This window comes from Nomascus leucogenys, chromosome 18 (assembly GCF_006542625.1).
Source record: "Nomascus leucogenys isolate Asia chromosome 18, Asia_NLE_v1, whole genome shotgun sequence".
Taxonomy (NCBI): Eukaryota; Metazoa; Chordata; class Mammalia; order Primates; family Hylobatidae; genus Nomascus; species Nomascus leucogenys.
The window spans coordinates 23,203,576-23,230,122 of record NC_044398.1 but is presented as its reverse complement, the minus strand read 5'-3'; the positions used below and the strand labels follow the sequence as shown (position 1 = coordinate 23,230,122).

Sequence of the window (26,547 nt, the reverse complement as noted above, 5' to 3'; positions counted from 1 at the left end):
TGATTCTCATATTCCTCCTAAAATAAATCAAGTATTATCTATATATCATAAAATTCACCATTAAAAGCAAAAAAAAAAAAAAAGTCTTCTCTACAGACAGCTCCATATACTGACCATGTTTTTATAATCTAGGTCTCTGGATTCTTCTTTATTATTGTATGCAGCAGAGAGATGCCTTTACCATATCTTACCCTATCCAAGTAAAAACAATGGAAATAGTTTCATACTGTTCCCTCTCCAGTGACCAAGGGAGGAATTAGGAGAATGGTGTAGTAGAGTTCTCATTTGAGAACTTACTATCACGAACTAATAAAAACTAAATATGGCCGGGCATAGTGGTGGGCGCCTATAATCCCAGCTACTTGGGAGGCTGAGGCAGGAGAATAGCTTGAACCCAGGAGCCGGAGGTTGCAGTGAGCCAAGATTGCGCCATTGCGCTCCAGCCTGAGCAACAAGAGCGAAACAACATCTCAAAAATAAATAGATAAATAAAAACTAAATATACCATACCCCACTCCAATCCTTTGTCTTCCTAGTGTTCATTGAAATGAACTAAGGAAGAGGGTGTTACACATTGACTAAAGTAACACATCAGATGATATTGTGCAACATTTTAACATTTTAAATAATAATTATTTTAAATATATTTTTCTTGTTTGTTTTGAAGCTACATTTCTCATGTTAAAAATGGGGCCAGAGTGCCGTCCCAGCTCAACTATGAGAGAAAGGTTTCCCCCCATCGCACTTGTGGTACATTAGGTTTATCTTCATTTAGGATTAAATATTGGGTAGAGAAAGTGCGATAGACAGGCAAAAATATAAATGAAAATTTTTTTTTATTCTGGTTGCCATGGCTGACTGACTTTCAGCCAGGCTCACAAGATTTTACCTGTTTTTCTATTCTGCATCATGGACCCAGATGGGTTCTATTTATCCTTAGCACCTTCATAATTTATTGCCCACGTATACATTCTCAGGTCAGGTAGGCCCTGTACCAAAGTTTCTTTTATTTATCTGCCATTTTCAGTATCCCAAGCCTGCTCTCTTCTGCCTCAGCTTTCAGATATCCTTAGGGTTCTACAGCAAAGCTCTTTTCCCACTCACTACTGAGAAGCAAAGTTCAACGTTGCAGCTCCTGCTGTTAGCCACTCTCTTCTTTTCTTTTCCAAAAACACATTAATCAAAAAACAAACAGTTACTCCATGGTAAGTTTGGGAAACTCATAACCAGGAATTCCACACACTCCCCTTTCTATCAGTATTTTCAGACTGGTGATGTGTACACATGTGCTCACAAACACACCCACATAGAGATAGAAAAGATTGGGAGATGGTAACACACATGGACCCTGAACTGTTTTCTTCTAACTGCAAGATATGAAGAAATCTCAGGACCTCTCTTTTGTGAGTGCTTTTCCCTTCTGCATGCTGGGTTCAGCCCAGGTAAAGGCAAGCTGCCAATCTAACAAGACAATCAAGTCCCATCACATATTATCCCTCAACATTTCCTGATGAAGGCACTTTGATTTCCCCAAAGCAATGATGGTTTGCTGGCAGTGGAGAGAGCAATGACCTTTTGAGATCAAAAGGAAATTCAGTGCTTTAACTTTTCTAGTTCTAGAATCTCTTTAGTCCTGTGGGACTTGGGGACTTAGTCCTATGGGACTTTGACGTGTAAATAACCTTAGGGTCTCTGGAGCTTTTGTCTTTAATCACAAATTAGTCCCTAGAATCTTCTGAAGATATGATTATTTCCTCTTTTCAGCAAGACCTCTAACATTTCTCCTGCACATTGCTTCAGTTGTTCCACTGACTTGAAACCTGGACTTAAATGTTTAATTGTCACCAGTAGGGATACTTTCCCCTACCCCCAAATTCTCACCTTGTAAAATTTTCTCAATTCATAGGACAGAAAAAGACATCAGAACAAAGGTGTGGAAATTTATTTTATTTTCCCCAAATAAACTCTTCTCCCTTATGGCATCATATACGAATGATGAGAAATCCTAAATTTAGTTTATTCCATAAAGTTTAAGAAATAGGTCAGGTTTGGCATCTGTTTATCTCCACCAATCCCTTTGTTAATCAACACATTGTGGATGTGCAAATGCCAGCAACTGTTTTATTTAGGAAAACAGGCATGGCAAAGCAATAGTCTTTTCCCTGGGTCACAAACTGAGCATGTGACAGAGCTGAAAACAGCGAAAAAGATTTACTGTCTGGAGTCCCATTGGGATTGTACTTCCTCAACAGAGCCTCATGGCATCTGATTTATTATAAAGTACTCTGAGTCATAATGACTTAATTATGACTTTTATTTAACTACCATGTTCATGTAACTAGAATGCACCTGTACATGAATTTAAAAATGTTATACTGTGCAATTTTTCTTAATTCTGTAAGGGTAACAAGTAACTCAGTAATGACTTGAAACTTGCTATGTATTTTCAATACTAAGATAAAAGTTTTAACCAGACTTACAACAGGCACATTTTGGCAGTTAGTGTAAACACAACATTAACAAGCCATATGCCAGATGTTTGCTTCCAAGGCCTTAGAGAAAATGACTGAACAAGGGCCTACATCCAAACTAATGCTTCCTCCTTACCCCTGATTTTTGACAGTTGACAGCTCATCAGTTTTCTTCTCACGCTGGCTTTTTTGATTGCCCATTGGTAGGAATTTCTTCCATTAACACTGCTGATAGAAGTGTCTTACTGTAGGCTCACCCTCTGCCCTTCTGAGGTCCTTCTGCAGCTTGTCTTTTGTCACTTCTCCTTTGTCAACTGATCTCTAGTTTGTCCCTCAGGAATACCAAGGAGCGATCTAAGTGACTTGATCTGGGCTAAGCAGGCAGGGAAGAACAGGTCTGTTTTTCCACCCACTCCTTAATCAGTTGGTGGGAGATGGCTAACTTAGGGGGCAGCCAGAATGGGAAAGTCCCATTCTGTTGCTGAGTATAGGGGCCCTTTCTCTTCAGGGCTGTAGCTACCTCATCATGACTGAACCAGGCAGCTTTCTCTAATTCTCTCAAGTTCACCTGGATCTGAAAGACATAAGGAAGAAAAAGATGTAAGGTCAGGAGCTACAAAATTTAGAATACTATGGCCAAAGGTCAGAAAATGATTCTAGAACTAAGCAATCTTAGAAGATAATACCTGGGATCTTCAGGTTAGGTGAAAGTCAGTTCTAGATACTGCCCAGAAGCAAAAGAGGCATAATTAAGAAATGAGAGTTTTATATATATATATGTGTGTGTATATATATATATATATATATATTTTTTTTTTTTTTTTGAGACAGAGTCTCACTCTGTCGCCCAGGCTGGAGTGCAGTGGCACTATCTCGGCTCAATGCAAGCTCCACCTCCCAGGTTCACGCCATTCTCCTGCCTCAGCCTCCTGAGTAGCTGGGACTACAGGCGCCTGCCACCATGCCCGGCTAATTTTTTGTATTTTTTAATAGAGACGGGGTTTCACCGTGTTAGCCAGGATGGTCTCGATCTCCTGATCTTGTGATCCACCCGCCTCGGCCTCCCAAAGTGCTGGGATTACAGGTGTGAGCCACTGCGCCCGGCCGAGTTAAATATATTTCTAACATATTAAAAAAAAAAAAAGATAAGATACATTAAATAAATCCTGGAAGTACAAATACTAAAATGTTAAGTGTGGTTAACATTGAGAATAAATTATGAATAATACCTATTTTTCCTTGTGTCTCTATTGATTGTATAAATTTTTCAATTAAAAAACATACAAATTTTTTTTTTTTTTTTTTTTGAGATGGAGTTTTGCTCTTTTTGCCCAGGATAGAGGGTAATGGTGTGATCTTGGCTCACTGCAACCTCCGCCTCCCAGGTTCAAATGATTCTCCTACCTCAGCCTCCCGAGTAGTTGGGATTACAGGCACCCGCCACCACACCCGGCTAATTTCTTAGTAGAGACGGGGTTTCACCATGTTGGACAGGCTGTTTTCGAACTCCTGACCTCAGGTGATCCACCTGCCTCGGCCTCCCAAAGTGTTGAGATTACAGGCGTGAGCCACTGTGCCCGGCCACTTTTTTTTTTTTTTTTTTAAAGGATAAGGGTTAATGATAGTCAAAAGCATAGTCTCATCTTTGCAAGAAGCAAAGTAACGCGAACTTCATCCCGAGGAAGCTGAAATAGATTAGATATTCTGTAAAAACCAAAACATACAATAGGCAAACTTTGGCAGGCAGAGACCATCGGTCAGGGATGCTGGAGAAGTGCAAGATGAGATTGGATAAGACAATGTCTAGCCGGGCGTGGTGGCTCATGCCCATAATCCCAATACTTTGGGAGGCTGAGGTGGGAGGATCACCTGAGATCAGGAGTTCAAGACCAGCCTGGCCAACATGGTGGAACCCCATCTCTAATAAAAATACAAAAATTAGTCAGGCATGCTGGCAGGCACCTGTAATCCCAGCTACTCGGGAGGCTGAGGCAGGAGAATTGCTTGAACCTGGGAGGCGAAGGTTGCAGTGAGCTGAGATCGTGCCACTGCACTCCAGCCTGGGTGACAAGAGTGAGACTCCAGCTCAAAAAAAAAAAAAAAAAAAAGACAACATCTAAGTTTCTTTCAACTACAAGTTCCTATAGTTTTATATTTTTAGTTCCCAGCATCCTGACTGACTTGAGCAATAAGACCAGTCCTGCAGTCAGTCATTAAATGATGCCTGATTGTGTGCCTACTATATGTAAGATACTCTTAAGTCCTGACAATAAAAGATAAATTGTCTCATATAAACAGTGTTGGGAAAATTGGATATCCACATGCAAAAGAATGAAACTGGACCCTTATCTTACATCATATGCAAAAACCAACTTAAAATGGATTGAAGACTTAAATGTAAAACCTGAAACAATAAAATTCTTAGAAGAAAACATAAAGGAATAAATTTCTAGACATTAGACTGGGCAATCATCTCTTGGATATGACACCAAAAGCACAGGCAAGAAAAGCAAAGATAGACAAGTAGGGATTCTATCAAACTAAAGCTTCTGCAGAGTCAGGGAATCAATCAACAGAGTGAAGAGACAACCTGCAGAATGGGAGAAAATATTTGCAGACCCTATATCTAATAAGGAGTTAATATCCAAAATATATAAGGAACTCCTACAACTTAATACCAAGAAATAAATAAGCCAATTTAAAAATGGGCAAAGAATCTGAATAGACATTTCTCCAAAGAAGGTATTCAAATGGCCAACAGGTATGTGAAAAGGTGCTCAACATCACTAATCATCAGGGAAATGCAAATGAAAACCTCATACCTTCTTTGACGGCTACTATTAACTCATACCTTCTTTAATGGCTACCATTAAAAAAGTACAACCGACAGCAAGTATTGGTAAGGATGTAGAGAAAAGGGAACCCATCTACACTGTTGGGGGGAATGTAAGTTGGTGCAAAAAAGTTGGTGCAAAAAATATAGAGGTTCCTCAAAAGATTAAAAATAGAATTACCCTTTGATCTAGCATCCCACTTCTGGATTGAAATCTAGATCTTGAAGAGATATCTGCACTCCCATGTTCACTGCAGCATTATTCACAATGGATGAATGGATAAAGAAAATGTGGTATATACTACGATAGAATATTATTCACCCTTAAAAAGGAAGGGAATCCTGTAGTTGCAACAAGATAGATGGGCCCAAAGGACATGCTAAGTGAAATAAGCCAGACACAGAAAGACAAATATTGCATTGATCACACTTAACATGTGGAATCTAAAATAGTCAAACTTATAGAAGCAGAGAGTAGAATGGTGGTTGCCAGGAGCTGAAGGGAGGGGAAAATGGAAAAAGTTGCATGCCAGGGGCTGAAGGGAGGGTGGCCACTGGTCAAAGGGTACAAGGTTTCAGTCATGCAAAATAAGTTTTGAAGATCTTGTACACCATAGGGTCTACAATTAATAATATTATATTATACACATAAAAATTTGCTAAGAGAATAGATCTCACATCAAGTGCTCTTACCACAAAATAAAAAAAAAAAAAGTGGGGTGGGAGAAAAATAAAAGGGGTGGGAGGAAACTTTTATAGGTGATGAATAAGTTTATGGCATTGATAGTGATGATGGTTTGATAATTTCAAGGGTATATACTTCTCTGCTGAAGCAGGAGGATCACTTGAACCCAGGAGGTGGGGGTTGCAGTGAGCCAAGATCGCGCCACTGCACTCCAGGCTGGGCAACAGAGTAAGACTCCATCTCAAAAAAAAATAAATAAATAAATAAAATAAATTGTCTCATGATTGACATATATGCAAGGGAGAATGGAGATTATTTGCTTCCTTACTAGGTTGCAAATTCCTTGAGGGCATAAATAATATTTAATTTAATTAATTAATTTATTTATTTTCAAGACGCATTCTAGCCCTGTTGCCCAGGCTGTAGTGCAGTAGCGTGACCTCAGCTCACTGCAACCTCCACCTCCCAGGTTCAAGCGATTCTCCTGCCTCAGCCTCCCAAATAGCTAGGACTACAGGTGCCTGCCACCACGCCAAGCCAATTTTTGTATTTTTAGTTGAGATGAGGTTTCACTATCTTGGCCAGGCTGGTCTTGAACTCCTGACCTCGTGATCCGCCCACCTCAGCCTCCCAAAGTGCTGGGATTACAGGCATGAGCCACTGCACCTGGCCTTAATTTTTATATTTTTAGTAGAGATGGGGTTTTGCCATGTTGACCAGGCTGGTCTTGAACTCCTGACCTCAAGTGATCCACCCGCGTCAGCCTCCCAAAGTGTTGGGATTACAGGCATGAGCCACCGTGCTCAGCCCTAAATCATATTTTACAAATGTTTATGTAATCTAGACGATGCTGGACTAGACAAGTGTTTAATAAGTACTTGCTGACGAGCAGGTTGGATAAAGCAAAAGAAATATCACAGCATAAGGGAACATGAGAACTTACTTCTGTCTGCCCTGGTTTCACAGTTGCATGGCAAGCAATCATGAGTGAGCCACTAGGGAAGGGCCAGTGCTGGGATGCATAGTACTGCAGGCTTTCCACCTCCAATCCCACCTCTTCTGCAACTTCTCGATGGATGGTCTCTTCCACACTTTCACCTACAAGCACTCAGATTAATTCAGGACAGCCCTGTAGCTAGAAGGGTGATACAGACAGCCCATTTGAGAAAGGTGCACAACACTGGCTCCAAAGTTTCAATGAAATGCTCCTGGGAGTGTCCTAAAACTCTGAGTCATTCCAACAATAAGAATCAGGTCCAGAGCTGTGTGTTGAACCACAGTGCTTAAGCCTGCTAGGTCTAAAGTAAGGGTGACAGTAGGAGGGACTACTGCCCTCAGCTTTCATAAAATTCCACTTTTCACCATTTGCAAATTTGACCCCAACAGACTAGAGAAAAAACCAACCTGTAAATAAATACTGAATTCTAGCAAATGTTATGCATGCTCAAATAGGAAGAAGTGTACTAATATCTTCAATCTATGCATCAAAAAATAAGATAGATTAATTAATGGATAGATGGATAGCTTTGTGATAAAGTAAGTGTAGTAAAAATTTATGGAATCTAGGGGTGTGCTCAGAGCAGGGGGCCTAAAGAATGGCTCCTCTGTTTATAACACACCCAACAGGAATCTGGGGTCATTGTGATGAGAGGCACAAAGCTTGTGGCCTCCCTACAAACAAATGCCTACATGTGAAGAGGAAAAAAAATTATAGAATCTGGGTAGTGGGTGTATGGGTGTTCACTGTATAATTCTTTCAACAATCTCCTATGTTTGAAAATTTGCTTAAAAAAATAGTGTGGCTCACACCTGTAATCCCAACACTTTGGGAGGTCAAGGCAGGCAGGTCACTTGAAGCCAGGAGTTCAGGACTGGCCTAGGCAACACGGCGAGATCCTGTCTCTACAAAAAATTTTAAAAATTAGCCGGGCATGGTAGCCTGCGCCTGTAGTCCTAGCTATTCAGGAGGCTGAGGTGGGAGGATTGCTTGAGCCCAGAAGGTTGAGGCTGTAATGAGCCATGATTGCGCCACTGCACTCCAGCCTGAGCAACAGGGTGAGACTCCATCTCAAAAAAAAGGAATGGAAAAAATTATATATATATAAAATGCCAGAAAGCAGTTTTCTTGACATGATAGAAAAGAATGTGCTTGGGAATTCAAGCTCTATAGCAACAAGACAGAGAAGATTGTATTAGTAAGGTTGTATATCTTCCAGTGTCACCTGTATATCCCCTAAACTCCTTACCTATATCACAAAAACCTGCCAAGGCAGAATACATTCCCTTGGGAAAGGAGCTTTGGCGGGCAAGCAGGCATCGGGTCCCGTCTGACACCAGCGTGATCACCACAGGAGCCATCTAGGAAAGGGGAATGGAAACTGAGATGCTGGCACTTTGGACCCTGCCAGTGAACTAAAGCAATGTGTAATTAAGGAATTGCACAGGCTTCCTTCCCCAGGACAAAGCAGTGCACAGTCTTCTTGGATTACTGTCCTCTTACAGCAATACTTACCTGTGGATAATAGATGATATTATTGGAAGGGCACACACGCTTGCTGCCAGCCACGTTCTTCTTGGTGGGCTGCCCACTTCTGCTGCAGAACTGATGAGCATCATGCCAGCGGAGAAGAGCTTGAGCCTAGGAACACAAAGATGGGCCTGGTTTCATTTGGAGAGAATGCAGGGCTCATCTTTAACAGCACTGGGCCTAGTGTCTGGAACAACTCACAGGGAAATGCCAATCTCTTTCCAGCTCATGTAATTTAAATGGTTACTGTTTAAATTTTAGGACAAGTAAACTAACAACATATTCCTCTAGCATCAGAAATCAGAATAAAAGAAAGCATATTTTTAAATGTGTTATTATTTAAAACATATGAAGTTTATAAGGTAATAAAATGGGCCGGGTGCGGTGGCTCACGCCTGTAATCCCAGCACTTTGGGAGGCCGAGGCGGGCGGATCACGAGGTCAGGAGATCAAGACCATCCTGGCTAACACGGTGAAACCCCGTCTCTACTAAAAATACAAAAAATTAGCCAGGCGAGGTGGCGGGTGCCTGTAGTCCCAGCTACGCGGGAGGCTGAGGCAGGAGAATGGCGTGAACCCCGGGGGGCGGAGCCTGCAGTGAGCCGAGATCGCGCCACTGCACTCCAGCCAGGGTGAAAGAGCGAGACTCCTTCTCAAAAAAAAAAAAAAAAAGTAATAAAATGAACACCCATGTATTCACTAACCAGCTTAAAAATAAAACATTCTCAGTATAGTTGAACACCCCAAAATGTTCTTTTCCCTGGTAAAGTTGGAATTTTTTGCAACTAAAAAAATGTTCAGAGGTTTCTTTTTAAATTAAATGCACAATCAAAATACTTCAGCAAGTGAAATCTAAAGCTGTGAGGGCAAGTCATTAAAGCAATGTAAAGTAATTTATCTTAGGGAAAACATGATACTATATATGTCATGCTATGTGGGTCATTAAAAATGTTTATGAGGCTGACAGATCCTATTGCCATAGATCTGCATGTCTTTAGGAGACAATGATCTTGACAGTGGTTCTGCCAAAAACAAGGGCAGAAGAAAGAAGAATAAGCAATCTTCCTACAGCACATTGTCCTGCCAGTGTTTGTAGAAAGGACTATAATCTGCAAAAGAAGAAGTGAAACGTCACTCTAGCCTTGTGTATGTACACATGGATTTGCCCACACATACTGCTCTACTAAATTTACTACAGAACGAGAAATCAGAATCTACCGTGGACAGCAAGGAGGCATCCCTTGCATTGAGTTGAAAGAGAGCCTTTCTCAGCTCAATGAAAGACCCCTTGAGCTCTGTCTCCATTTCAGGTTTGTGTAAGGAGGCTAAAAAATTAGAAAAGATAATGAAATTAAACAATGACAAACTCTGCCTCAGGGCCTCTCTCCAGTCTATCCTGTTAAAATAGTGTTTCCCAAACTTGCCTCGTAAGATTCAACTGGAGAAAGTAAAAAATATCCAGGTTCTTAGCTGGGTGTGGGGGTGTGTGCCTGTAGTCCAAGCTACTCAGGAGGCTGAGGCAGGAGGATGGCCTTGAGGCCATTAGGAGTTCCAGGCTACATACAGTGCACCATGATCTTACCTGTGAATAGCTACTGCACTCCAGCGAGACCCCATCTCTAAAACTTAAAAAAGGCCAGGCACAGCACTTTGGGAGGCCGAGGAGGGTGAATCACTTGAGGTCAGGAGTTCAAGACCAGCCTGGCCAACATGGTGAAACCCTGTCTGTATTAAAAACAAAAATTAGCCGGGCTTGGTGGTGGGCGCCTGTAATTCCAGCTACTCGGGAGGCTGAGGCATGAGAATCGCCTGAACCCAGGAGGCAGAGGTTGCAGTGAACCGAGATCATACCATTGCACTCCAGCCTGGGTGACAGCAAAACTCCATCTCAAAATAAATAAATATATACATAAAATTTTTTTAAAAAGCAAGATTCTCAAGCCCCTACCTGGAGATTCTAAAGCAGCTGGCATGGAGTGAGGCCCAGCAATCTCTATTTTTGTTTTAACAAGCACCAGGTGATTCTTATATTCAGGCCAGTTTGGGAAACATTAGCACATAGTATTTCTCAAGATCTTCGGGGCAACAAGAACATTTGCATTAGCTTATCCTTGGAAAAGAGATGAAGTGGGACCTCATGGCTCCTATCTGAACCTCATCCCAGCATCACTACATTTACACATAGACCATTAAAGACAGAAGGAAAGCCTGACAGAAGCCATGAGCCAATAGCAAAGTGGTTCCCAATTGCAGGTCTGTGGACCCAGAGCTACATGGAAACATTTTTATTCACCTGTATTCATGAAAGAAATAAAAATGATGTCATAAGTTTTTTACATTTGTTATGAAATATTGAAATATACAAAATGTGACTGGGCTTGGTGGCTCATGCCTGTAATCCCAGCACTTTGGGAGGCCGAGGCAGGCGGATCACCTGAGGTCAGGAGTTCGAGACCAGCCTCACCAACATGGAGAAACCCCATCTCTACTAAAAATACAAAATTAGCCAGGCGTGGTGGCACATTCCTGTAATCCCAGCTAATAGGGAGGCTGAGGCAGGAGAATCGCTTGAACCTGGGAGGTGGAGGTTGCGGTGAGCCGAGATCGCACCATTGCACTCCAGCCTGGGCAACAAGAGTGAAACTCCGCCTCAAAAAAAAAAAAAGAAATATACAAAATGTATAGGCCAGGTGTGGTGGCTCATACATATAATCTTAGCACTTTGGGAGGCCAAGGAGGGAGGATTGCTTGTGCCCAGGAGTTTGAGACCAGCCTGGGCAACATAAGGAGACCCCCGTCTCTATAAAAAAAAAAAAAAAAATTAAAAATTAGCTTGGCATGGTAGTACATGCCTATGGTCCCAGCTACTCAGGAGGCTGAAGAGGGAGGATCACTTGAGCCCAGGAGGTCAAGGCTGCAGTGAGCTGTGATTATACCACTGCACTCCAGCCTGGGCAACAGCAAGACATTGTCTCAATAAAATAAGATAAAATAAAAAAATAAAATGTATAATGGTACAGAGACTAATACCATAAACATTCACGTACCTATCACCTTAGAAGGCATTAAAATGTCCTTTATTTTCATTTAAATGATGATGATAGCAGATGACAGTATTTTTAATGTCCTTTTTTAAAAAATAGAAAGTTGATAACCTTTTGTATTCCCCAAATTTTCCTTTAAATTTTACCATTATGTGAAATCCCAAATTCTGAAGACCACTGGGAAGTACCCGTTAGGAATAATGTTATGTACCACTTAGGGAAAAGGAGCTATCCAAACCTAGATCCAGAGCAAACCATGCTTCCTGCTGCTCAGAGCATCCAATCAGCACAGAGTCTTCTATTCTTCGTGCATCCTGTCCAAATTTACCCAGGAGCCTTTCCAACTCTAAGAAACAGGGGAAGGGAGAAAAGCAAAACACAAGGGTTTCTATTAAATCACTACAGCCATATTAGACTCACAGAAAATCATCTACTTCAGCTTTAAGTGGGTATACTTGGCTTCTAGCTGCAGCTAATTAGCTATGTAACCTTGGTCTAACCATTTAACCTCTCCAGGCCTGTTTTCTCATTAGCAATCTGAGGACTTTAGACCAAAGAAGGAATTCTTGTACAACACTGTATTACTCTATGACTGTATCATGAAAGGAAAATATCCCCGCGTTAGTAAGATGCATGATAGTTAACTTATTAAGTCATTGAAAAAAAAATAAGTATCACACTTAAAATGGTACAGACCAAGGCTGGGGGGCAGGGAGGATTGCTTGAGGCCAGGAGTTTGAGACCAGCCTGGGCAACACAGCAAGACCCTGTCTCTACAAAAAATAAAATCAGCTGGGTGCAGTGAAGTGCACACCTGTAGTCCCAAAAACTTGGGAGGCAGAGATGGGAGGATCTCTTGAGCCAAGGAGTTCAAGGCTGCAGGTAAAGACCAATCCGGTTCTATAATTAACCTCCAGAATGTGCTACTTTTGTGGACAACAGTAAAATACTCATCTGAGATGCCAATCTCTTAAGAGATGAGTGCTGTGTAGGAAGAAATCCTATACATTTGTTCATGAAGGACTCATTTATTTGTTCATAATACAACATAACACACACAAAAACCATAATACAACATAAACATTGCTAAATCTCTAATGTTTAGTGCCTTCTGATGGAGTCCTCAGATTCTTCTGCAGTGCTAGAAACTACCTATCCAAATACTCCAACTTCTGACCTATGGAGAAATTCACTGGCAATACAGAAGTTAGTATATAGTGACTCATATAAAACTGAAAGTTCACATTTTGTTTTCTGTCTTTGAGACACCACCAGGCTCTACTAATTTGTTGTTCTTGGATAGAGACGGGGTCTCACTATGTTGCCCAGGCTAGTGTTGAACTCCTGGGCTCAAGCAATCCACCCACCTCAGCCTCCCAAAGTGCTGGGATTACAGGCATGAGCCACCCAACCCAGCCAAAGTTTGCATTTTGAATGACAAATCCCAATGGCTTGGATATCTTTAGTTAAATATGCTAAAAGAGTTCTAAAAGCAAATTCATTTTAATTCACTTTTAATCTTGACCCTTCTAGTAAAAATGAAGTTATGATGGAACTTTTTTTTTTTTTTTTTTGAGATGGAGTCTCGCTCTGTCGCCCGCACTGGGGTGCAGTGGCGTGATCTCGGCTCACTGCAAGCTCCGCCTCCCGGGTTGACGCCATTCTCCTACCTCAGCCTCCCGAGTAGCTGGGACTACAGGCGCCCGCCACCACGCCTGGCTAATTTTTTTTGTATTTTTAGTAGAGACAGGGGTTTCACCGTGTTAGCCAGGTTGGTCTCTATCTCTTGACCTCGTGATCTGCCCGCCTCGGCCTCCCAAAGTGCCTGGATTACAGGTGTGAGCCACGGCGCCCGGCCATGATGGAACTCTTAATTAGCATAACAGTGTGTACCTCCGTGGAGGCTGGAATTCACTGCTCTAAGGCAAAGACTGGCAAACTTTTTCTGGAAAGAGATATTAAATATTTTAGGCTTTGTGAGTCATACAGTCTCTGTCACAACTCTGCATTGTAGTGCAAAAGTAGCCATAGACAATATATCAATGAATGAGTATGGCTATGTTCCAATAAAAATTAATTTACAAAACAGGTAGCAGATACAATTTCGACAGCAGTTTTACCAACCCTTGGTTTAAGGCATTAGTGGTTCATTTCATCACTAAATAATATTTGACTGGACAACTAGAGTTCATACAATAAATTATTAGTTGGCAGAGGCAGTTATACAAGCATGAGACTCAAAAGTTTTTTGAAAAATCTAGACTCCAAAGTTCAAGGATCTTTCTTAGAATTCATTATGGGCTGAATTCTGCTTAGTGGCCACAGGCTGGTCAACGCCACTGGTCCACTCTGGACTTACCTAACAGGCTATGCCGGGGGGCCAGGTATTGATGTGCTGAAGTCTGAAGCAGAGGAGCCAGACTATGAAAGAGGTAAAATGCTCCTGTTTGCTGGGCTTTTTTACATGAATCATCATCTTCCTTCAGTTCAAATAAATACCTGTATTTGGGAAATAATCAAACCATTACAAAACCACCCTTAGTTACCTGTATAGCATTCATCTTTGAGAATGCTGCCACTGCATCCCTCTCCTACCATGGTTATTTCCCTTTATTTATTTACAACCTAATTTGCTCCAAAAAGGGTTTGAGATGGCTATAGATAATCGTTCATTCCCTTCTTTGTCTTACTGTGTACCTCACCCATACTTCTGTGGTTGCACTATTGGTTTATTTGTTCATTTGTCTGTCTCCTCTGAGAGACTATGATCTCCTTAAGGGGAAGGTATGCTTTACTCAGCTCTGTATCTCTGTAGTTAGCATATTGAATGGCTCGATTCAATAAATATTTATTGAATTGAACTTCAAGGGTAATAAATATTTACTGAATTGAACTTCAAGGTACTCTGCCAATATTACACTGTGAGGCAAGAATTTACATGCAGTGGAGTGAAAGGAAAACAAGTACAGTGATAAAACATCAACCACAAAATACCTAGAGATGGGAACAGACTTTTTCACAGCAGACAAAGAGTAAACACTGTATCTTCAGTGACCCTCATTCAATCTAGGGAAGATAAAGAACAAATTTTACCTTCAACGTACCCTTACTTCAAACATCTAGATCCCAAAGTAGATACCATTAACTCCTTATCTCTAGCAAAGGGAGCACCTGGCCGGGTGTGGTGGCTCACGCCTGTAATCCCAGCACTTTGGGAGGCTGAGGCAGGTGGATCACGAGGTCAGGAGTTCGAGACCAGCCTGGCCAATATGGTGAAACCCTGTCTCTACTAAAAATACAAAAATTAGCTGGGCATGGTGGCACGTGCCTGTAGTCCCAGCTACTCAGGAGGCTGAGGCCAAAGAATCGCTTGAACCTGGGAGGTGAAGGTTGCAGTGAGCAGAGATCGCGCCACTGCACTCCAGCCTGGATGACAGTGCGAGACTCCGTCTCAAAAAAAAAAAAAAAAAGAAAACAAAGGGAGCATTGATGAAACCTATACTTAACCTATTTAATAAGGACAGTATTTTCATTTTCTTTCTTTCTTTTTGTTTTGAGACGGGGTCTCACTCTGTCACCCAGGCTGGAGTGCAGTGGCATGATCTCGGCTGACTGCAGCTTCTGCCTCCCAGGTTCAGGCAATTCTGGTGCCTCAGCCTCCTGAGTACCTGGGATTACAGGCATGCCCCACCATGCCTGGCTAATTTCTGTATTTCAGTAGAGACGGGGTTTCATCATGTTGGCCAGGCTGGTTTCGAACCCCTGACCTCAAGTTATCTGCCTTCGGCCTCCCAAAGTGCTGGGATTACAGGCGTGTGCCACTGCGCCCAGCCATAGTATTTTCAGTAGCCAAAATGAAAATGTGGAAAAAGGGAACATCCTCCTATTCTTGGTTTCTCAAAAAGAGGCAACAGTAATGGGGTAAGTACCAGGGTTTTCCAGTACCTTCATTAAGGGTGGGCTGAGTCTCTCCCTTCAAATCCTTGTGATCAGCAGGGACAGAATGCAAATTCCCCTGGGGCCTTGGGATTAGCCATTTTTGCCTGTCAAAAGCCCTAAAACAGATGCTCAGGTAAAAAGTGGCTTCTTTTGTCAAGTGGGAAAAATAGTTTGCAGATATTTCCTGTAGGATCTGAGAACTCGTGTAATACCAGTAGGCAGAGTTGGCTCAACATGAAAATAAAAAGCAAAAAGACAAATGCACCCCAGTGGTACCTTTCAGAACCTACTCTGACTGTGATAAAAGGGGTTATGATGAGCTCTTTATAAATAGAAGACAAAAGAAACCTGATCTTTTAAGACTTGTGATATTTTTAAACTTATTATGAGTCACTGTAGCCTCCTGGGGCAAAGACTCAATGCATGTCAAAGGAGAGACATGTGTCACTCAGAAGTTACCAAATATAAACAATAGAACAAACACTGCTGCCTTCGTAAAAGAACAGAAAGAGTGGTACAACCTGTACTTGCCCTAATGACCCTAAAAAAGCAAAACACCTACAAAAACACCCAGGTTAAGGTCTTAGACCCAGGGCCTCACTGGAACTGGAATTGAGATCCAAAAGTTCCTTACACTCCTCTGGATCGGGAACTCTTATTTTTAAAAATTTATTTTCCCTTTTCAGTTATAATAGCATGGAAATTGCTATGATTATCAAAGTTGAAAATATTTAGATTATTTTAAAACAAACTGTTTTTCCTTATTTTAACAGTAAAAAATAGTCAATCATTAATAATCAGAATATACAACTGTCAATTTTTTGAAAAGGAAATCATCAAAATTCCACCACTCAGGGATAATCACTGTTTACACTTTGGAATTCTCTAAGCGATTACTATTATACATCAATACATATATAAGTATATTTAGAATCCATCAAACCTACTAATTTGTAGCCTTTTTTCTTAAACATATATAAATATTTTCACATCATATTCGTTATTGATAGACTTTTATTGTTTTCTCTTTTTTTTTTTTTTTTTGAGACGGAGTTTCACTCTTGTTTTCCAGGCTGGAGTGCAGTGGCATGATCTCAGCTCACTGCAACCTCTGCCTCCCGGGTCCAAGTGATTCTCTTGCCTCAGCCTCCCAAGTAGCTGGGATTACAGGTGCCCGCCACCACACCCGGCTAATTTTTGTATTTTTAGTAGAGATGGGGTTTTGCCATGTTGGCCAGGCTGGTCTCGAACTCCTGACCTCAGGTGATCTACCCATCTCAGCCTCCCAAAGTGCTGGGATTACAGGTGTTGAGCTTCCGTGCCTGGCCTCATTATTTTTATTCATTCTTAAATAGAGATTTATTTAATCACTTTAACATACTTAAATTTTAGACTCTATTCAATAATCATGTTAATATTCTTGGCCGGGTGCGGTGGCATACTCCTGTAATCCCAGCACTTTGGGAGGTCGAGGTGGGTGGATAACAAGGTCAAGAGATCGAGACCATCCTGGCCAACATGGTGAAACCCCATCTTAACTAAAAATACAAAAATTAGCTGGGCGTGGTGACGTGCACCTGTAGTCCCAGCTACTCAGGAGGCTGAGGCAGGAGAATCACTTGAACCCGTGAGGCAGAGGTTGCAGTGAGCCGAGATCACGCCACTGCAGTCCAGTCTGGCAACAGAGCAAGACTCCATCTCAAAAAAAAAAAAAAAAAAAAAAAAAAAAAAAAAAAAATTCTTGTAGTCTGTTAAAGGAGTACACACAACCTAAATGTCCAACAATATCTGAAACAAGTATCACAATTTTGTTGTTTGTTCGCTCTTGTTCATGTAGGATTATATGCTTATGTGCTTCTAAATTTTTTTTTTCTTTGAGACAGGGTCTCACTCTATCATGCAGGCTAGAGTGCAATGACATGATCTCGGCTCATTGCAACCTCCACCTCCCAGGTTCAAGCAACTCTCCCACCTCAGCCTCCTGAGTAGCTGTGACTACAGGTGCACGCCACCATTCCTGGCTAATTTTTGTATTTTTAGTAGAGACAGGGTTTCACCATGTTGGCCAAGCTGGTCTCGAACTCCTGACCTCAAGTGATCTGCCCGCCTTGGCTTCCCAAAGTGCTGGGATTACAGGCGTGAGCCACTGCACCCAGCCTTCATATGCCTCTAAATTTTGGACTAGGCACTCATGCTTGATAGGGCTTTATATGTAGGAATCACTGGTTGTGAGGGTATACTTCCTAAGGAGTTTTATATTTGTATTTACATGGTGCCCCAGGGGTATTTTCAGTCCAAGATTACTACTTAAATTCATTTCTTAGGCTGGGCATGGTGGTTCATGCCTATAATCCCAGAACTTTGGGAGGTAAAGGCAGGAGGATTGCTTGAGCCCAGGAGTTTGAGACCAGCCTGGGCAACGTAGCAAGACCCTATCTTACAAACAATAAAAAAAAAATTAGCCAGGCATGGTGGTGTACAAGTAGCTACGCATGTGATCCTAGCTACTTGGTGGGGGAATTGATTCAGCCTGGGAGGTTGAGGCTGCAGTGAGCTAGGATCATACCACTATACTCCAGCCTGTGTGACAGAGCAAGATCCTGTCTCAAAAAGAAAAAAAAGAAAAAAAAAATTATTTCTTAGGTTAAGGGTTCTAGAACCACACCACATAGATGGTATAAATTTAACCCCCAAAACTGTATGAAAGCAGGCTAGTGATTTCAAATTCACAGATTTCTAATTTCCCTAGGCTAAGACAAAAAATTCTTTATCATCTTCATGTGCTATTGTAGATTTTTTTTTCCTACTCTACCTTTCATTGAAGTTTAGTTCTTGGGGGAAGGGGGTGGGATTATCTACTTTATTTACAGGAAACTTCATGAAATATTATTCAATACAGTTTTTCATCTGAAGTGACAAGAATAGAACAATGTAGTTTTAACATGTTTATTATTCTATTATAGTACCTTAATTTACTTAATTTCTCCCTTACTGTTCATTCATTCAATAGTACTTTCATGCCTACCATGTGCCAGGCACTGTTTTATGAAATAGGGGTACCACAGTGGAAAGACAAAGTCTGATCTTAATAGAACTTATATTCAGGTGTGTGAGATATTTTAGATATTATTGGATATTTAGTTTGTTTAAAATTTTTCGGCCAGGTGTGGTGACTTACACCTGTAATCCCAACACTTTGGGAGGTCAAGGCAGGTGGATTGCCAGAGCTCAGGAGTTCAGACCAGCACGGACAACATGGCAAAACCCTGTCTCTACACAAAAATACAAAAATTAGCCAGGCATGGTGGCATATGCCTGTAGTCCCAGCTACTTGGGGGTTTGAGGTGGGAGGATCGCTTGACCCCAGGAGATCAAGGCTGCAGTGAGCCAAGATTGTACCACTGCACTTCAGCCTGAGTGACAGAAACTCCATCTCTAAAAAAATAAAAATATATATTTTTTTATGTTTACTGGTTTATTATAAAGGATATTACGAAGGATACAAATGAAGAGATGCATTTAGGCCAGGTATGTGGGGGGAGGGTGCAGAGCTTCCATGCCTCCCTGGGTGCGCCACCCTCCAGGAACTTCCATGTGTTCAGCTATCCAGAGGCTCTCTGAACCCTGTCCTTTTGGGTTTTTATGGTGGCTTCATTACATAGGCATGATTGACAACCATGTAGAAATGTGATTGGACAAAATGGTTATGATTTCATACTAAGAGACTGACCAGAAACCCAGCAATGCCTGTCTATTCAGGTTCTCCTTGGCCTCCCTGTGCAGCCTTCCTTCCTCCGGAGTATGGGGCACAACCCTCTCTGGAATGAGGGTCTTTGGACCCGCAATCAGATTAGAGTCCTGCCGTGGGCAGGTAAAAGGAGGACAGGAGAAGGTAAAAGAGATTTTGTTTCCTGAGGCCTGCCCCAAGGTCTAAAGTGCCCCACATTATAACAAAAGACTATAATAAGGACCATAGGAGTTATGAGCCAGAAACCGTGGATGAATACATATATATATATACACACACACACACACACACAAATATAATATGTATATATAATAATCATAAACCTAAATATATATATAAAATCATAATATCACAATAATTTAATGGGCCAAACAGAATAATCAAAGCTCAGGTTGGCTAAAACTCACCGTGTCTTAGTAACATAGGTTGACAGCAGCCTATAGCACCAAAAAAATTTTCTCCTGCAAGCTATTCCACGATACAGGGACATTGTCAGTTCCTTAAAAAAAAAAAAAAGGAGTTTTAAAAAAAAGTCACAATATGAAATTTAAAGTAATGAATTGCCAAGAGGGTTATACTTTAGGCCAGGATGGGATCACTTTGTAATATTAAGGAAAGACAAACTCAATAGGAGTCAGGTGATCTTGTTTCTACATTGCATTTCTACTCCTAAGTAGCTATGGGATCTCAACATTTCAGTACTTCTTTCATAATCTAGAAAACTGAAACCTGTTCTACCCACCTAGAGTAAGAAGGAAGTAGAAGGAATCCTGTAGATAATATATAAAGTCACATTAGGAAATTTTTTCAGAAGGCAGCTATGCAAATTCACATGGATCCAAGATATTTTCTATTTTTTTGTAGCTCATTGGGAAAGAAAAAAAATCTGTAACTAAATAATCCGTTCTGGCTGAGATGGTCCCTTTAAATTGTATATCAGTATTTTATTCCCCATGAAAAGTACCTCTCACATTGGCAGTAAAAAAAGTCAAGAATTCATTACAGTTAAATAACCAACCACCCTTTTCACTATGTCTGAGGAAAGCAAGCTTTGACACTAAATGACCGAGGAACATCTAAAATTTAGTCCTACTTCTTGTTTGCATAATTATGAATCAATGATGATGAATCCTTGGACAGTTTTGGCTACAATCTATGTCCTAGCCATGGGTAAAATATATTTAGCAAATGACATTCAACAAAATATTTATTGAGTACTGACTTTATTCAGGGTCCCTTAAAGAACACAAAAATGTAAAAGATGAAAATCCCTGCCATCAAGGAACTCTAGCAGGAGAGAGAAAACATATATATAGCCAGCTTTCACAGAAGGCAGTATGCAATATGTGGGTTGCAAAGCACTCTAGGAGATTATTAAAAGTATTATTCCTACTTTAGTAACCCCAAAACTAGTGTGATATACTAGAAAAAATGTATTTAAAGTCATTATTTCTGGCTCATACACCACTCAGAATGTAAACTGGTATGATATTTTTACAGGTTGATTTGGAAATATCTATTAAAGTGTCAAATAATAAGCCTCTCTTTTTCCTCAGCAATTCCATGTTGAGGAATTTGCCCTAGGAAGGAAAGGATATGTACAAGAATGTTAACTGAAAATTATGATAAAATGGATTAATACATGACTTAAGGACAAATAGAGGGCCGGGTGCGGTGGCTCATGCCTATAATCCCAGCACTTTGGGAGACTGAGGCAGGCGGATCACCTGAGGACAGGAGTTCAAAAACAGCCTCACCAACATGGAGAAACCCCATCTCTACTAAAAATACAAAATTAACCGGGCGTGGTGGCGCATGCCTGTAATCCTAGCTACTTGGGAGGCTGAGGCAGGAGAATCACTTGAACCCAGGAGGTGGAGGTTCCAGTGAGCCGAGATCGCACCGTTGCACTCCAGCCTGGGCAACAAGAGCAAAATGTCGTCTTAAAAAAAAAGAAAAAGAACAAATAGAAAAGAACAGTGAAAAAAATATATATATAGTAACAGGGAGAGAGACTTAGAACATATTATTAAGTAAACAAAGCAGGGAGGAATTGGAGGAGATACTAGTCCAAGTGTACAAAGTTTCAGTTAGGATGAATAAATTCTGGATATCTGTTGTGCTGTATCGTAACTATAGTTCATAATGTATTGTATACTTGGAAATTACTAAGAAAGTAGATATTAAATGTTCTCAACACACACAAAAAAAGTGAGGTGATGAATATATCTGCTAGATTTAATCATTTCACAATGTATACCTGTATCAAAACATCACATTGTAAACTATAAATATATACTTTTTTTGTCAATTATACCTTAATAAAGCTGGAGAAAAAAACAGGTAACAATTGGTTAACATGACCTAATTAATTTATACAGAAAAGGACACAGACATACCAATATACATAAATTATATGTATTTAATTATATTTTTCTTTTTTTTTTTTGAGACATAATTTCGCTCTTGTTGCCCAGGCTGGAGTGCAATGGTGCAATCTCAGCTCACTGCAACCTTCACCTCTCGGGTTCAATCGATTCTCCTGCCTCAGCCTCCCGAGTAACCGGGATTACAGGCATACGCCACCACGTCCAGCTAATTTTGTATTTTTTCTTAGTAGAGACGGGGTTTCTCCATGTTGGTCAGGCTGGTCTCGAACTCCTGTCCTCAGGTGATCTGCCTGCCTCGGCCTCCCAAAGTGCTGGGATTACAGGCATGAGCCACCGCCCCTCGTCTTATTTATATTTTTCAAATGACTAGAAGTATACATACCAAACTGTTAAGAGTGACTAATTTGGGGGAGTGGGATGAAGATAAACATTGAAAAAGGTGGCTGTAATTTTTACTTTGTTCATTTTTCTGTACTGAAAAAAAAAAATAGCCATGTGTACTTCTTTTAAGACAAAAGAAAAGCCTAATAAAATAGTAGTTCCTGAGACTAACTGGTTAATGAGGCTACCTCCATGCCACTGTTCCCCAAAACACCTCACCATATTGCGCGAGCCAAAGGGAATTCATTTGGTGAGTTTCTTGGACCTTGGGAACTGCTGCCTGATGTTTTGCCTAGTTTCTGCTACTAAATTAACCTTAGCCAGTTGTAGATTATCATGGCCTGCTGACTCATGAGCTGATGGTCACAGAGCTATTTATTTTTTTAAAAGTACAATGTTTGATAGAGACGAAAGGTAATAGCAGTCTTACCCAACTACTAAATGATGAGGTAAGGTGCTTTAACATTAATAGTTTCTTTGAACTCCCCATAACAAATGATTCACACATGTTTCTTATCCTGTTCATCTTTCCAGAAGAAAGATTAATTTATAAAGTACTACAGCGTGACAAAAAAGCCCATCTTGAATCTAGTGGTTACTTCCACCGTGAAGAGGCCAGGTTCCCTAGTATTTAAGAGAGTTTTTTTTAGGCCGGGCGCGGTGGCTCACGTCTGTAATCCCAGCACTTTGGGAGGCCGAGGCAGGCAGATCACGAGGTCAGGAGATCGAGACTATCCTGGCTAACACGGTGAAACCCCGTCTCTGTTAAAAATACAAAAAAATTGGCTGGGCGCGGTGGTGGGCACCTGTAGTCCCAGCTACTCGGGAGGCTGAGGCAGGAGAATGGCATGAACCCAGGAGGCGGAGCTTGCGTCACTGCACTCCAGCCTGGGCAACAGAGTGATACTCCACCTCTTTTTTAGAGTCCATTTCTCCACGACTGTGGACCTCCATGGGATGGGGAAATATGGAAAACTGAGGAACCACGGGAATATAGTTTTGAAGGTCTCACTGACCTGCTTTATAGTTTGGTTTCTAAAAAATAATTTTTCCTCCCTTTAAAAAAAAAAAAAAATTAAGGCACAATGTGAGAAGTTAGCAAGTTCCATTTTTAAATGACTCTCCAAAAAAGTATCAGAAAATGATTAGCTGTGGTTACTGAGGTAGCTCCACAGTTATGAGGCAAAACTATGGTTATATCCCTGGTTTCTGCAAAAAGGAAGAGATTAAGCTAAAATGTTAAAATGCTGTGACCACGACCTTTTTTCAAGTTCTGATCATGCCTCCCTGTGAAGTCCTTCCTGCACTTAGAAGCTGAGCAGGTTTCTGTTTCACTGTACTCACTCTGAATTCTTTTCGGGGCACCTTCCTGGTCCTCAGGAATCAGCACAGAAGAGGAAACTCCTAATGTTCACGTTCAACGGCTTCCGTTCCCCGGAGGGACCATTGCTGCTTCTGCCACACTTCCCAGAATCCTTCTAGAGATGCACTCTGGGAATTGTAGTTCAGTTCCCAGGCATGCTGCTGTGTTCTCCAACTGCAAGTTAACCATGATTGTCAAAAGCATGAACATCTAAGATCTTATTACCAAGAGAACTACTGTATCCTTGGAGAAAATAGTATTAGATCCATTTTTTAATTAAAAAAAGATAAAGTCATTAAGTCCACCCTCATACACAGAAGGCATATATTATGAGGCTGGGGAGAGGATGAAGTAGGATTGGGAATCAAATAACTTTCAACTTTAGTACATCTCTAGTTCTCTCTCTGCACATTTTAGAACTAGCTCTAAAATTTCATGAAGTTCTTCCAATTTAAAAGGATGGGACTCTGTATAGGTATGTATAGATATGTTTGAACTTATGGTAGGATTCATTTCTTGATCAGAGGAAGAGCATTCCATTTGACTGGAAGCAGTCTCCTAGCAGTGTGTCCGGAGTTGGTTCCTTCCGGTGGGTTCTTGGTCTTGCTGACTTCAAGATTGAAGCCGTGGAGCTTTCGGTGAGTGTTATAGCTCTTAAAGGTGGCATGGACCCAAAGAGTGAGCAGCAGCAAGATGTGAAGAGCGAGAGAACAAAGCTTCCACAGCATGGAAGGGGACCCGAGCAGGTTGCTGCTGCTGTCTGGGGTGCCAGCTTTTATTCCCTTATTTGTCCCTGCCCACGTCCTGCTGAGTGGTCCATTTTACAGAGCACTGATTGGTCCATTTTATGGAGTGCTGATTGGTCCATTTTACAGAGTGCTGATTTGTGCATTTACAATCCTTTAGCTAAACACAGAGTGCTGATTGGTGCGTTTTTACAGAGTGCTGATTGGTGCATTTACAATCCTTTAGCTAGACACAGTGCTGATTGGTGCATTTACAATCCTTTAGCTAGACACAGAATGCTGATTGGTGTGTTTTTACAGAGTGCTGATTGGTGCGTTTACAATCCTTTAGCTAGACACAGAGTGCTGATTGGTGCATTTTTACAGTGTGCTGATTGGTGCATTTACAATTCTCTAACTAGACAGAAAAGTTCACCAAGTCCCCGCTTGACCCAGGAAGTCCAGCTGGCTTCACCTCTCAGCAGAACTACTTTGGTACTGCTCTCTTCTTGTTTTACTACTAAAGTTACTTGCCTATGAGAGAAGGCACTTTTTTTTTTTTTTTTTTTTTTTATGAGACAGAGTTGCTCTGTCACTCAGGCTGGAGAGCAGTGGTGCAATCTTGGCTTACTGAAACCTCCTCTTCTGGAGTCAAGTGATTCTCCTGCCTCTGCCTCCCCAGTAGCTGGGATTACAGGTGCACGCCACCATGCCTGGCTAATTTTTGTATTTTTAGTAAAGCCAGGGTTTCACCATGTTGGCCAGGCTCTCTTAAACTTCTGACCTCAAGTGATCCACTCGCCTCGGCCTTCCAAAGTGCTGGGATTACAGGCGTGAGCCACCACACCCAGCCAAGAGAAGAAGAAGTCCACTTATTCAACATGTATATAATGAGTACCCAATGTACCTAGGACTGTTATAGGGATAGGATACAGCAGGGAACAAAACATGAAACTCTCTGTCCTCATGTAACTTACATTCTAGAAGGGGAAATAAACGAGTAAATATACAATGTGTCATGTGGTTATAAAGCTTAAGAAGAAAAATAAAGCAAGGTAAGTAGAGGGATTATTTTGCTATTTTATATAGGATGATCAGCCTCATTGTTAAGATAATATTTAAACAAAGACCCTGAAGAAGGTGATGAAGAAACCAAGTTTATATCTATGGAAAGAGATTTGTAGACAGAACAAAATAAGCATACGCAAAGGCCCTGGGGTGGGAATGTGCCTTGCATGTTTGAGGAAAGGCTAGGAAAGAGCATGGTGATCAGAGATGAGATCAGAGTAGGCCGGGCATGGTGGCTTATGCCTGTAATCCCAGCACTTTGGGAGCCCAAGGCGGGCACATCATTTGAGGTCAGGAGTTTTAGACCAGCCTGGCCAACATGGTGAAACCCTACTAAAAATACAAAATTAAGCCAGGTGTGGTGTCGCATACCTGTAGTCCTAGCTACTTGAGAGGCTAAGGCACAAGAATCGCTTGAACCTGAGAGGCAGAGGTTGCAGTGAGCTGAGATTGCACCACTGCACTCCAGCCTGGGTGACAGAGCGAGACATTGTCTCAAAAAAAAAAGAAAATCAGATTGGTTCATTATCCTTAAGGAAGACACAGAAAATTGTAGGGAAACAAGATGTAAAGTCAATGGATTCTAAGGAGATGGAGAAACATGCTTAGGGGGAAATTGGAGCTCTAATAATTTAAAAAGTCAAAATAACTATTTTTGTAGTAATTGTTAAGTACTATAATAATAAAAATAGCTCAGACTGAGCATTTGCTGTGTTCCAGGCACTATGCTAAGTGTCTCACGTATTTGTCATTAATCCTCACATCCTATGAAATCTGTATTAAAATTTGTACTTTAGGCTGCATGTGGTGGCACGCGCCTGTAATCCCAGCACTTTGGGGGCTGAGGTGGGAAGATTGCTTGAGTTCAGGAGTTCAAGAAACCAGCCTGAGCAACATGACGAAACACCATCTCTACAAAAAATATGAAAATTAGCTGGGCATGGTGGCATGCACCTGTGGTCCCAGCTACTCAGGAGGCTGAGATAGGAGGATTGCTTGAGCCTAGGAGTGAGCCGAGATCATGCCGCTGCACTCCATCCAGCTTGGTGACAGAGAGACCGTCTTAAAAAAAATATATATATATATATATATATGTTGCACATTACAGATGAGAAAACACAGGCTTAGAAAAATTAAGTAGGCGAGGCACGGTGGCTCATGCCTGTAATCCCAGCACTTTGGGAGGCCAAGGCAGGTAGATCATAAGGTAAGGAGTTTGAGACCAGCCTGGCCAATATGGTGAAACCCCGTCTCTACTAAAAATACAAAAATGAGCCAAGTGTGGTGGCGTGCTCTTGTAGCCCCAGCTACTCAGGAGGCTGAGACCGGAGAATCACTTGAACTCAGGAGGCGGAGGTTGCAGTGAGCCAAGA

General features: G+C 41.3%; 1 protein-coding gene and 1 non-coding gene across 6 annotated transcripts; one reads left to right on the top strand and one right to left on the bottom strand.

The window, feature by feature from the left end:
- Positions 1-1,920: 1,920 nt before the first annotated feature.
- On the bottom strand, positions 1,921-23,848 carry NUDT13 (nudix hydrolase 13). Of its 5 annotated transcripts, none has more exons than XR_004026744.1 (9): positions 23,363-23,848; positions 19,655-19,746; positions 13,920-14,059; positions 11,772-11,906; positions 9,735-9,841; positions 8,502-8,627; positions 8,236-8,347; positions 6,933-7,124; positions 1,921-3,045 (listed from the first exon to the last, which is right to left on the bottom strand). XR_004026744.1 is itself a non-coding variant. In XM_030798469.1 (9 exons), the coding sequence occupies exons 2-9, from the start codon at positions 19,735-19,737 to the stop codon at positions 2,845-2,847; spliced, it is 1,059 nt and encodes a 352-aa protein (XP_030654329.1). In that variant the 5' UTR covers positions 19,738-19,746; positions 23,363-23,848; the 3' UTR covers positions 1,921-2,844. The 5 variants fall into 5 exon arrangements, 4 of the variants coding, with proteins under 4 accessions (XP_030654329.1, XP_030654332.1, XP_012358416.2 ...); XM_030798469.1 differs by having other exon boundaries at positions 6,933-7,087; XM_030798472.1 differs by lacking the exon at positions 6,933-7,124.
- LOC115831367 lies at positions 7,555-7,682 on the top strand. Its single transcript, XR_004026881.1, has one exon. It is a non-coding gene; the product is annotated as a small nucleolar RNA SNORA11 (small nucleolar RNA).
- Positions 23,849-26,547: the final 2,699 nt, after the last annotated feature.

Coding starts and splice junctions, on each gene's coding strand:
- NUDT13 (XM_030798469.1), bottom strand. CDS start 19,737: ATGTCCCTGTATCGTGGAATAGCTTGCAGGAGAAAATTTTTTTGGTGC. Junction 11,907..13,919: donor CCCCCGGCATAGCCTGTTAG/GTAAGTCCAGAG, acceptor CCTGTTTCTTAG/AGTTGGAAAGGCTCCTGGGT. Junction 8,628..9,734: donor ATGCCTCCTTGCTGTCCACG/GTAGATTCTGAT, acceptor TTGTGTTCCTAG/GCTCAAGCTCTTCTCCGCTG.